This window comes from Bombina bombina, chromosome 11, assembly GCF_027579735.1.
Source record: "Bombina bombina isolate aBomBom1 chromosome 11, aBomBom1.pri, whole genome shotgun sequence".
Taxonomy (NCBI): Eukaryota; Metazoa; Chordata; class Amphibia; order Anura; family Bombinatoridae; genus Bombina; species Bombina bombina.
This window is the reverse complement of record NC_069509.1, coordinates 11,309,208-11,322,861: the sequence shown is the minus strand read 5'-3', so window position 1 is coordinate 11,322,861 and position 13,654 is coordinate 11,309,208. Positions and strand designations below refer to the sequence as shown.

The 13,654-nt window shown below is 45.9% G+C and overlaps 1 protein-coding gene across 2 annotated transcripts in view; it reads left to right on the top strand.

The window, feature by feature from the left end:
- LOC128642499 (uncharacterized) overlaps positions 1–13,211 on the top strand; it is a 198,950-nt gene extending 185,739 nt beyond the window's left edge. The window contains exon 9 of one of the 2 annotated variants that reach the window (XM_053695277.1): positions 12,281–13,211. In XM_053695277.1, the coding sequence (XP_053551252.1) occupies positions 12,281–12,363 (83 nt within the window). In that variant the 3' untranslated portion in view covers positions 12,364–13,211. Of the gene's footprint in view, positions 1–9,237; positions 9,932–12,280 lie in introns of those variants that run through there. The other variant, XM_053695278.1, reaches the window with a different exon arrangement.
- Positions 13,212–13,654: the final 443 nt, after the last annotated feature.

The window sequence follows — 13,654 nt, the reverse complement described above, 5'->3', positions numbered from 1 at the left end:
CAGACTAGCTGAGTATCTCACATGTGTCACTAAACACCTTACACACAGCTCTGAAGGAGAGTAACACTGGGCACTGGGAGGTACAGACTGGGTAACAGAACAAGAGGGAGTGTTACAGGTCACTACAGAGAGAGTACAGACTAGCTGAGTATCTCACATGTGTCACTAAACACCTTACACACAGCTCTGAAGGAGAGGTACACTGGGCACTGGGAGGTACAGACTGGGTAACAGAACAAGAGGGAGTGTTACAGGTCACTACAGAGAGAGTACAGACTAGCTGAGTATCTCACATGTGTCACTAAACACCTTACACACAGCTCTGAAGGAGAGGTACACTGGGCACTGGGAGGTACAGACTGGGGTAACAGAACAAGAGGGAGTGTTACAGGTCACTACAGAGAGAGTACAGACTAGCTGAGTATCTCACATGTGTCACTAAACACCTTACACACAGCTCTGAAGGAGAGGTACACTGGGCACTGGGAGGTACAGACTGGGTAACAGAACAAGAGGGAGTGTTACAGGTCACTACAGAGAGAGTACAGACTAGCTGAGTATCTCACATGTGTCACTAAACACCTTACACACAGCTCTGAAGGAGAGGTACACTGGGCACTGGGAGGTACAGACTGGGTAACAGAACAAGAGGGAGTGTTACAGGTCACTACAGAGAGAGTACAGACTAGCTGAGTATCTCACATGTGTCACTAAACACCTTACACACAGCTCTGAAGGAGAGGTACACTGGGCACTGGGAGGTACAGACTGGGTAACAGAACAAGAGGGAGTGTTACAGGTCACTACAGAGAGAGTACAGACTAGCTGAGTATCTCACATGTGTCATCTAAACACCTTACACACAGCTCTGAAGGAGAGGTACACTGGGCACTGGGAGGTACAGACTGGGTAACAGAACAAGAGGGAGTGTTACAGGTCACTACAGAGAGAGTACAGACTAGCTGAGTATCTCACATGTGTCACTAAACACCTTACACACAGCTCTGAAGGAGAGGTACACTGGGCACTGGGAGGTACAGACTGGGTAACAGAACAAGAGGGAGTGTTACAGGTCACTACAGAGAGAGTACAGACTAGCTGAGTATCTCACATGTGTCACTAAACACCTTACACACAGCTCTGAAGGAGAGGTACACTGGGCACTGGGAGGTACAGACTGGGTAACAGAACAAGAGGGAGTGTTACAGGTCACTACAGAGAGAGTACAGACTAGCTGAGTATCTCTACATGTGTCACTAAACACCTTACACACAGCTCTGAAGGAGAGGTACACTGGGCACTGGGAGGTACGGACTGGGTAACAGAACAAGAGGGAGTGTTACAGGTCACTACAGAGAGAGTACAGACTAGCTGAGATATCTCACATGTGTCCACTAAACACCTTACACCACAGCTCTGAAGGAGAGGTACACTGGGCACTGGGAGGTACAGACTTGGGTAACAGAACAAGAGGGAGTGTTACAGGTCACTACAGAGAGAGTACAGACTAGCTGAGTATCTCACATGTGTCACTAAACACCTTACACACAGCTCTGAAGGAGAGGTACACTGGGCACTGGGGGGTACAGACTGGGTAACAGAACAAGAGGGAGTGTTACAGGTCACTACAGAGAGAGTACAGACTAGCTGAGTATCTCACATGTGTCACTAAACACCTTACACACAGCTCTGAAGGAGAGTAAGGTACAACTGGGCACCTGGAGGTACAGGACTAGGGTAACAGAACAAGGGAGGGAGTGTTACACGGTCACTACAGGAGAGCGTTACAGACTAGCTGGAGTATCTCACATGTGTCACTAAACACCTTACACACAGCTCTGAAGGAGAGGTTACACTGGGGCACTGGGAGGTATACAGACTGGGTAACAGAACACAGAGGGAGTGTTACACGGTCACTTACAGAGAGAGTACAGACTAGGCGTGAGTATCTCACATGTGTCACCTAAACACCTTTACACACAGATCTGAAGGGAGAGGTACACTGGGCACTGTGAGGTACAGTCTGGGTAACACAGACAAGAGGGAGTGTTACAGGTCACTACAGAGAGAGTACAGACAAGCTGAGTATCTCACATGTGTCACTAAACACCCTTACACACAGCTCTGGAAGGAGAGGTACACCTGGCGAGCTTAGGATGGTACAGACTGGGTAACAGAACAAGAGGGAGTGTTACAGGTCACTACAGAGAGAGTACAGACTAGCTGAGTATCTCACATGTGTCACTAAACACCCTTACCACACAGCTCTGAAGGAGAGGGTACACTGGGCACTGGGAGGTACAGACTGGGTAACAGAACAAGAGGGAGTGTCACAGGTCACTACAGAGAGAGTACAGACTAGCTGAGTATCTCACATGTGTCACTAAACACCTTACACACAGCTCTGAAGGAGAGGTACACTGGGCACTGGGAGGTACAGACTGGGTAACAGAACAAGAGGGAGTGTTACAGGTCACTACAGAGAGAGTACAGACTAGCTGAGTATCTCACATGTGTCACTAAACACCTTACACACAGCTCTGAAGGAGAGGTACACTGGGCAATGGGAGGTACAGACTGGGTAACAGAACAAGAGGGAGTGTTACAGGTCACTACAGAGAGAGTACAGACTAGCTGAGTATCTCACATGTGTCACTAAACACCTTACACACAGCTCTGAAGGAGAGGTACAGACTGGGTAACAGAACAAGAGGGAGTGTTACAGGTCACTACAGAGAGAGTACAGACTAGCTGAGTATCTCACATGTGTCACTAAACACCTTACACACAGCTCTGAAGGAGAGGTACACTGGGCACTGGGAGGTACAGACTGGGTAACAGAACAAGAGGGAGTGTTACAGGTCACTACAGAGAGAGTACAGACTAGCTGAGTATCTCACATGTGTCACTAAACACCTTACACACAGCTCTGAAGGAGAGGTACACTGGGCACTGGGAGGTACAGACTGGGTAACAGAACAAGAGGGAGTGTTACAGGTCACTACAGAGAGAGTACAGACTAGCTGAGTATCTCACATGTGTCACTAAACACCTTACACACAGCTCTGAAGGAGAGGTACACTGGGCACTGGGAGGTACAGACTGGGTAACAGAACAAGAGGGAGTGTTACAGGTCACTACAGAGAGAGTACAGACTAGCTGAGTATCTCACATGTGTCACTAAACACCTTACACACAGCTCTGAAGGAGAGGTACACTGGGCACTGGGAGGTACAGACTGGGTAACAGAACAAGAGGGAGTGTTACAGGTCACTACAGAGAGAGTACAGACTAGCTGAGTATCTCACATGTGTCACTAAACACCTTACACACAGCTCTGAAGGAGAGGTACACTGGGCACTGGGAGGTACAGACTGGGTAACAGAACAAGAGGGAGTGTTACAGGTCACTACAGAGAGAGTACAGACTAGCTGAGTATCTCACATGTGTCACTAAACACCTTACACACAGCTCTGAAGGAGAGGTACACTGAGCACTGGTGGTACAGACTGGGTAACAGAACAAGAGGGAGTGTTACAGGTCACTACAGAGAGAGTACAGACTAGCTGAGTATCTCACATGTGTCACTAAAACACCTTACACACAGCTCTGAAGGAGAGGTACACTGGCACTGGGAGGTACAGACTGGGTAACAGAACAAGAGGGAGTGTTACAGGTCACTACAGAGAGAGTACAGACTAGCTGAGTATCTCACATGTGTCACCAAACACCTTACACACAGCTCTGAAGGAGAGGTACACTGGGAGGTACAGACTGGGTAACAGAACAAGAGGGAGTGTTACAGGTCACTACAGAGAGAGTACAGACTAGCTGAGTATCTCACATGTGTCACTAAACACCTTACACACAGCTCTGAAGGAGAGGTACTGCACTGGGAGGTACAGACTGGGTAACAGAACAAGAGGGAGTGTTACAGGTCACTACAGAGAGAGTACAAGACTAGCTGAGTATCTCACATGTGTCACCTAAACACCTTACACACAGCTCTGAAGGAGAGGTACAATGGGCACTGGGAGGTACAGACTGGGTAACAGAACAAGAGGGAGTGTTACAGGTCACTACAGAGAGAGTACAGACTAGCTGAGTATCTCACATGTGTCACCTAAACACCTTACACACAGCTCTGAAGGAGAGGTACACTGGGCACTGGGAGGTACAGTCTGGGTAACAGAACAAAGGAGTGTTACAGGTCACTACTGAGAGAGTACAGACTAGCTGAGTTAGCGCTCAGGTGTCACTAAACACCTTACACACAGCTCTGAAGGAGAGGTCACTGGGCACTTGGCAGGACAGACAGGGTAACAGATCAAGAGGGAGTGTTACAGGTCACTACAGAGAGAGTACAGACTAGCTGAGGTTATATCACATGTGTCACCTACACCTTACACACAGCTCTGAAGGAGAGTACACTGGGCACTGGGAGGTACAGACTGGTAACAGAACAAGAGGATGTTACAGGTCAACGACAGAGAGAGACAGACTAGCTGAGTGTTCTCACATGTGTCACCAAACACCTTAGCACATCAGCTTCTGAAGGGAGAGGTACACTGGCACTGGAGGTACAGGACTGGGTAACAGGACAAGAGGGAGTGTTACAGGTCACTACAGAGAGTACAGACTCAGACTGAGTATCTCAACAGGTGTCACTAAAACACCTTACACACAGCTCTGAAGGAGAGGTACACTGGGCACTGGGAGGTACAGACTGGGTAACAGACAAGAGGGGGGGAGTGTTACAGGTCACTACAGAGAGAGTACAGACTAGCTGAGTATCTCACATGTGTCACAAACACCTTACACACAGCTCTGAAGGAGAGGGTACACTGGCCTGGAGGTACAGACTGGGTAACAGAACAAGAAGCGGAGCTGTAACAGGTCCCAACTACAGAGAGAGTACAGACTAGCTGCGTATCTCACATGTGTCACCAAACAACCTTACACAAGCTCTGAGGAGGAGGTAACGGCACTGGGAGGTTTTAAACCCCCCAGACTGGGTAACAGAACAAGAGGAGTGTTACAGAGTCCACTACAGAAGAGTCAGACTAGCTGAGTATCTCACATGTGTCACCAAACACCTTACACACAGCTCTGAAAGAGAGGGTACACTGGCGCACTGGGAGGTACAGACTGGGTAAACAGAACAAGAGCGGAGTGTTACAGGTCACTACAGAGAGAGTACAGACTAGCTGAGTATCTCACATGTGTCACAAACACAGCCTTACACACAGCTCTGAAGAGAGGTACACTGGGCACTGGGGAGGGTACAGACTGGGTAACAGAACAAGAGGGAGTGTTACAGGTCACTACAGAGAGAGTACAGACTAGCTGAGTATCTCACATGTGTCACTAAACACCTTACACACAGCTCTGAAGGAGAGGTACACTGGGCACTGGGAGGTACTGACTGGGTAACAGAACAAGAGGGAGTGTTACAGGTCACTACAGAGAGAGTACAGACTAGCTGAGTATCTCACATGTGTCACTAAACACCTTACACACAGCTCTGAAGGAGAGGTACATGGCACTGGGAGTACAGACTGGGTAACAGAACAAGAGGGAGTGTTACAGAGAGAGTACAGACTAGCTGAGTATCTCACAGTGTCACTAAACACCTTACACACAGCTCTGAAGGAGAGGTACACTGAGGCACTGGGAGGGTACAGACTGGGTAACAGAACAAGAGGGGAGTGTTACAGGTCACTACAGAGAGAGTACAGACTTAGCTGAGTATCTCACATGTGTCACTACAACACCTTACACACAGCTCTGAAGTGAGAGGTACACTGGGCACTGGGAGGTACAGATAGGGTAACAGAACAAGAGGGAGTGTTACAGGTCACTACAGAGAGAGTACAGACTAGGCTGAGTATCTCACATGTGTCACTAAACACCTTACACACAGCTTGAAGGAGAGGTACACTGGGCACTGGGAGGTACAGACTGGGTAACAGAACAAGAGGGAGTGTTACAGGTCACTACAGAGAGAGTACAGACTAGCTGAGTATCTCACAAGTGTCACTAAACACCTTACACACAGCTCTGAAGGAGAGGTACACTGGGCACTGGGAGGTACAGACTGGGTAACAGAACAAGAGGGAGGTGATACAAGGTCACTACAGAGAGAGTACAGACTAGCTGAGTATCTCACATGTGTCACTAAAACCTTACACACAGCTCTGAAGGAGAGGTACACTGGGCACTGGGAGGTACAGACTGGGTAACAGAACAAGAGGGAGTGTTACAGGTCACTACAGAGAGAGTACAGACTAGCTGAGTATCTCACATGTGTCACTAAACACCTTACACACAGTTCTGAAGGAGAGGTACACTGGGCAATGGGAGGTACAGACTGGGTAACAGAACAAGAGGGATTGTTACAGGTCACTACAGAGAGAGTACAGACTAGCTGAGTATCTCACATGTGTCACTAAACACCTTACACACAGCTCTGAAGGAGAGGTACACTGGTCACTGGGAGGTACAGATAGGGTAACAGAACAAGAGGGAGTGTTACAGGTCACTACAGAGAGAGTACAGACTAGCTGAGTATCTCACATGTGTCACTAAACACCTTACACACAGCTCTGAAGGAGAGGTACACTGGGCACTGGGAGGCACAGACTGGGTAACAGAACAAGAGGGAGTGTTACAGGTCACTACAGAGAGTACAGACTAGCTGAGTATCTCACATGTGTCACTAAACACCTTACACACAGCTCTGAAGGAGAGGTACACTGGGTACTGGGAGGTACAGACTGGGTAACAGAACAAGAGGGAGTGTTACAGGTCACTACAGAGAGAGTACAGACTAGCTGAGTATCTCTCATGTGTCACTAAACACCTTACACACAGCTCTGAAGGAGAGGTAAACTGGGCACTGGGAGGTACAGACTGGGTAACAGAACAAGAGGGAGTGTTACAGGTCACTATAGAGAGAGTACAGACTAGCTGAGTATCTCACATGTGTCACTAAACACCTTACAAACAGCTCTGAAGGAGAGGTACACTGAGCACTGGGAGGTACAGTCTGGGTAACAGAACAAGAGGGAGTGTTACAGATCACTACAGAGAGAGTACATACTAGCTGAGTATCTCACATGTGTCACTAAACACCTTACACACAGCTCTGAAGGAGAGGTACACTGGGAGGTACAGACTGGGTAACAGAACAAGAGGGAGTGTTACAGGTCACTACAGAGAGTACAGACTAGCTGAGTTTCTCACATGTGTCACTAAACACCTTACACACAGCTCTGAAGGAGAGGTACACTGGGCACTGGGAGGTACAGACTGGGTAACAGAACAAGAGGGAGTGTTACAGGTCACTACAGAGAGTACAGACTAGCTGAGTTTCTCACATGTGTCACTAAACACCTTACACACAGCTCTGAAGGAGAGGTACACTGGGCACTGGGAGGTACAGACTGGGTAACAGAACAAGAGGGAGTGTTACAGGTCACTACAGAGAGAGTACAGACTAGCTGAGTATCTCACATGTGTCACTAAACACCTTACACACAGCTCTGAAGGAGAGGTACACTGGGCACTGGGAGGCACAGACTGGGTAACAGAACAAGAGGGAGTGTTACAGGTCACTACAGAGAGTACAGACTAGCTGAGTATCTCACATGTGTCACTAAACACCTTACACACAGCTCTGAAGGAGAGGTACACTGGGCACTGGGAGGTACAGACTGGGTAACAGAACAAGAGGGAGTGTTACAGGTCACTACAGAGAGTACAGACTAGCTGAGTATCTCACATGTGTCACTAAACACCTTACACACAGCTCTGAAGGAGAGGTACACTGGGCACTGGGAGGTACAGACTGGGTAACAGAACAAGAGGGAGTGTTACAGGTCACTACAGAGAGAGTACAGACTAGCTGAGTATCTCACATGTGTCACCAAACACCTTACACACAGCTCTGAAGGAGAGGTACACTGGGCACTGGGAGGTACAGAATGGGTAACAGAACAAGAGGGAGTGTTACAGGTCACTACAGAGAGAGTACAGACTAGCTGAGTATCTCACATGTGTCACCAAACACCTTACACACAGCTCTGAAGGAGAGGTACACTGGGCACTGGGAGGAACAGATAGGGTAACAGAACAAGAGGGAGTGTTACAGGTCACTACAGAGAGAGTACAGACTAGCTGAGTATCTCACATGTGTCACTAAACACCTTACACACAGCTCTGAAGGAGAGGTACACTGAGCACTGGGGGTACAGACTGGGTAACAGAACAAGAGGGAGTGTTACAGGTGGGTCACTACAGAGAGAGTACAGACTAGCTGAGTATCTCACATGTGTCACCAAACACCTTACACACAGCTCTGAAGGAGAGGTACACTGGGCACTGGGAGGAACAGATAGGGTAACAGAACAAGAGGGAGTGTTACAGGTCACTACAGAGAGAGTACAGACTAGCTGAGTATCTCACATGTGTCACTAAACACCTTACACACAGCTCTGAAGGAGAGGTACACTGGGCACTGGGAGGTACAGACTGGGTAACAGAACAAGAGGGAGTGTTACAGGTCACTACAGAGAGAGTACAGACTAGCTGAGTATCTCACATGTGTCACTAAACACCTTACAAACAGCTCTGAAGGAGAGGTACACTGGGCACTGGGAGGTACAGACTGGGTAACAGAACAAGAGGGAGTGTTACAGGTCACTACAGAGAGAGTACAGACTAGCTGAGTATCTCACATGTGTCACTAAACACCTTACACACAGCTCTGAAGGAGAGGTACACTGGGCACTGGGAGGTACAGATAGGGTAACAGAACAAGAGGGAGTGTTACAGGTCACTACAGAGAGAGTACAGACTAGCTGAGTATCTCACGTGTGTCACTAAACACCTTACACACAGCTCTGAAAGAGAGGTACACTGGGCACTGGGAGGTACAGACTGGGTAACAGAACAAGAGGGAGTGTTACAGGTCACTACAGAGAGAGTACAGACTAGCTGAGTATCTCACAAGTGTCACCAACCCAAAGCACAGACAGATACTCACTAAATACAGAATCTCTGACCACCAGCTGGAAATAGAGACTGGCAGATATCAGACAAAATGGAGACCCAGGGCAGCCAGACAGTGGGGACATAGAGACTGAAGCGCACTTCCTCTTGTACTGTACAAGATACAAACTCTTTAGGGATAAATACTTCCCAAAAATAATGAAATTAATAACAGACTTCCCGCAGATCTCTGAACAAGAAAGACTATGGGGCCTACTTATCAAGCCGTCAACTGTGCTGCATTCGCCGGCACCAATACACTCGCCTGACATTGCAGCCGCGGACCTGAATACGCTCTCCTTATTAATTAAAAAAGCTGTCAAAAAGCCACGCACCAAGTAAGTTAACTAATGTTAACTAACAGTCATTGATCTCCAGGAGCCCACCGCAACTAAATAAATGTGTTAACCCCTAAACCCCTGGCCTCCCACATCACTACCACTTACTAAACCTATTAACCCCTAAACCGCCAGCCCCCCACATCGCCATAAACTAAATTAACCTATTAACCCCTAAACTTAACAACCCGCTAACTGTACATTAAAATTACATTATCCCTATCTTATAATAAATTTAAACTTACCTTTAGATTTAAATTAAACTATATTAAACTATTAATTACCTACCCTATCTATTATACTAAAATTACAATAAACTATATTAAACTATTAATTAATCTACCCTATTATACTAAAATTACAATAAACTACATTAAACTAATAATTAACCTACCCTAACTGTTATACTAAAATTACATTACACTACAAATTAAATGAACTCTATTATATATTTAAAAACCTAACCCTACTCAAATTATTTAAAACACTAACCCCGAAGATCCACTTACAGTTTTTGAAGACCCGACATCCATCTTCAACAAAGCGGCAGAAGTCCTCATCGAAGCCGGCAGAAGTCTTCATCCAAGCGGGTCGAAGTCTTTATCCAAGCCGGCAGAAGTCTTCATCCAGACGGCATCTTCTATCTTCATCCATCCAGCGCGGAGCGGCTCCATCTTCAAGACATCCGGCGCGGAGCATCCTCTTCTTCCAACGTATTCTAGAACAATGAAGTTTCCCTTTAAATGACGTCATCCAAGATGGCATCCCTTAGATTCCAATTGGCTGATAGAATTCTATCAGCCAATCGGATTTAAGGTTGAAAAAATCCTATTGGCTGTTGCAATCAGCCAATAAGATTGAGCTTTTATCCTATTGGCTGATCCAATCAGCCAATAGGATTGAGCTCGCATTCTATTGGCTGATTATTAGGGATTAATAATTTTATGTAGGTGGCAGCGGTGTCGGGCGGCAGATTAGGGGTGTTTAGACTCTGGGTTTATGTTAGGGTGTTAGGTGTAAACATAACTTTTATTCTACCATAGAAATCAATGGGATATCTGGCAGCATTGAACATAAGCTTTCAGACTCCCATTGATTCCTATGGCATCCGCAGGCTCTAGGGTGGCGGATTGAAAAGCAGGTACGCTGGGCCGGAATAGTGGCGAGCGTACCTGTTAGCAGTTTGATAACTAGAAAAAGTAGTCAGATAGTGCCGAATTTGTATTTGGAACATCTGTAATGACATAAGCATCAATCTTTGTTGGACTGAGACCGGCAGATCGTATGTTACGTCACAGATTTCAACTTTTGCGGTCTGAAGGCTCTGATAAATGAGGCGAATCAGGCTCGCCACAATTACGCTGCGGAATTCCAGCGTATTTGCGGTTGATGGCTGTGTACTCTTAGGAGAAAAAAACAAAGCTTCAAGGATAGTAGCAAAATATGTAGCAGACTGTCACATGACCAGAACCCCCAATCAGATCAAATGAACTGTTATCATATTTACCCACTATACTCCTACTTTATAAATTGTTATTGATCTGTTTTATTGTAACATATTACTTTGTAATAATGTCATGCTAATAAAGTATTCTTGACTTGACTTGATTCTGCTCTAACAGCCTTTCCTTTGTCTGTGTGATCCTGGGCCCAGCCTTTTCTCTGTCTTTGTGATCCTGGACACAACCTTATCTCTGTCTGTGTGATTCTGCTCTCACAGCCTTTCCTCTTTCTGTATGATCCTGGGCACAGCCTTTGCTCTGTCTGTGTGATCCTGGGCACAGCCTTTGCTCTGTCTGTGTGATCCTGGGCACAACCTTTCCTCTGTCTGTGTGATTCTGCTCTCACAGCCTTTCCTCTTTCTGTATGATCCTGGGCACAACCTTTGCTCTGTCTGTGTAATCCTGGGCACAACCTGTCCCCTGTCTGTGTGATTCTGCTCTCCCAACCTTTCCTCTATCTGTGTGATCCTGGGCACAACCTTTCCTCTATCTGTGTGATTATTGGCCCAGCCTTTCATCTGTTTGTGTGATTCTGTTCTCACAACCTTTCCTGTCTGTTTGATCCTGGGCACAGCATTTCCTCTATCAGTGTGATCCTAGGCACAGCCTTTTCTCTGTCTTTGTGATCCTGGACACAACCTTATCTCTGTCTGTGTGATTCTGCTCTCACAGCCTTTCCTCTTTCTGTATGATCCTGGGCACAGCCTTTGCTCTGTCTGTGTGATCCTGGGCACAGCCTTTGCTCTGTCTGTGTGATCCTGGGCACAACCTTTCCTCTGTCTGTGTGATTCTGCTCTCACAGCCTTTCCTCTTTCTGTATGATCCTGGGCACAACCTTTGCTCTGTCTGTGTAATCCTGGGCACAACCTGTCCCCTGTCTGTGTGATTCTGCTCTCACAACCTTTCCTCTATCTGTGTGATCCTGGGCACAACCTTTCCTCTATCTGTGTGATTATTGGCCCAGCCTTTCATCTGTTTGTGTGATTCTGTTCTCACAACCTTTCCTGTCTGTTTGATCCTGGGCACAGCATTTCCTCTATCAGTGTGATCCTAGGCACAGCCTTTCCTCTGTCTGTGTGATTCTGGGCACAGCCTTTCCTCTGATTGTTTGATCCTGGGCACAGCCTTTCCTCTATCAGTTTGATCCTGGGCACAGCCTTTCCTTAGTCTGTGTGATCCTGGGCACAGCCTTTCCTCTATCAGTTTGATCCTGGGCACAGCCTTTCCTCGGTCTGTGTGACCCTGGGCACAGTCTTTCCTCTATCTGTGTGATCTTGGACCCAGCCTTTCCTCTTATTATGTGATCCTGGGCACAGCCTTTCCTCTGTCTGTGTGATTCTGCTCTCACAGATTGGCAGCTGACAATTACACTGTTTTTTTTTTTTGCAGTGTCTGCTGGAGATCGCAGGTTATGGGCACTCACTCAGTTGTCCTATTTGTCTTCAGTTGTCTACATCCTGCTGCTGCGATGATGTGATCATTTTATCCCAGTGTGTTTAGTGCCTGCAACCCTGATCTGCCTTAGTTACTGTGAAATGCTTCTAGTCTGAGTGAATAAGTTCTCTTCGCCTTCTCCGGTTTATCAGAGAGACCATTGTAACTCCTGGGAGGGTTTTTTACAGTGTTCCACCAAAACCATTACTTTGTAACTGCTATTCCATCTAGTAAATCCCAGTGGCCATGTTAATCCTGGTCCTCAGAACACAGTGCACAAACTATCAATTCAAAATTAAGTGGTTGCTATGGAAACTTCCTTATCTAACAATCATATACAAAATGTGAGTTATCCCATTAAACCCTTAAGCATGCAGGATCTAGACCTTTTTAAACTGTGGTGCCAACAAAATTAACATAAAGATGAATGTCGAGTCTAAAGGGTCATAAAAATTATTTCTTTTTAGTTAAATCCAATCAACCCTTGTTTTGGGAAGGGGCCTAAAATAGTCCTGACTGCTTGAGATTTGTAAACTAGAACTGATTGTTCTTAGGACCTAATTAATAAGGTTAAATTGTAAAATACAATTTATTTTCTGGCTATAACTGACGAAGGGGCATGTCCTCAAAAGTATTGGCAGATTTAAACTCTCGGTATGACTTTACTTGTTTATATATATATTCTAATTACTGTTAGATTAAAGATTGTCAACATCGTTTTGTCTGTATAAAACTGATAGTTATTTAGTAATTAGTACATGTATTTTTAGGCAACAACAAATTAGTGACAGTAGATAAACTTTGCTTATATTTAAACATAGAATAATTATTTTACGAACTGCTTTACACTGGGATAAATATTTTAAAATAAAGAAAATAAAAAAATTCTGTCTTGTTTTTTCTTTAGTAGATTGTCATACTTTTTAATGGACCAGAAATTCAAGTTTTTTATTTTATTTCATAAGCTTTATAGACCTCACAGGTATCTTCTTCAGACGTGGGACCAATATGGCAACAACTGTTTTTCACTTACTTCTGTTGTTTAAAAGTGATCCCTGCTTATTATTATTGCTTTGTACATTGTGATGTGGAAATCTAGCCCAAAACATTTCGTGCCAGGTGGAGAAATAACAGAGACCAGACTAAAATATCCAGACAACGGGCTGATCTTATTTACTGCTAGCAGGACTTCCCTTACATACACACAAAAGAGAAGCCAGTTCTTGCTATATGTAACAGCTTATATACTAGCAACATTCTTAGATAAGAGAAATATATGTAATTGGCCATTTATGAATCACACCGCCTAGTTCCCAACTCCCCCACCAC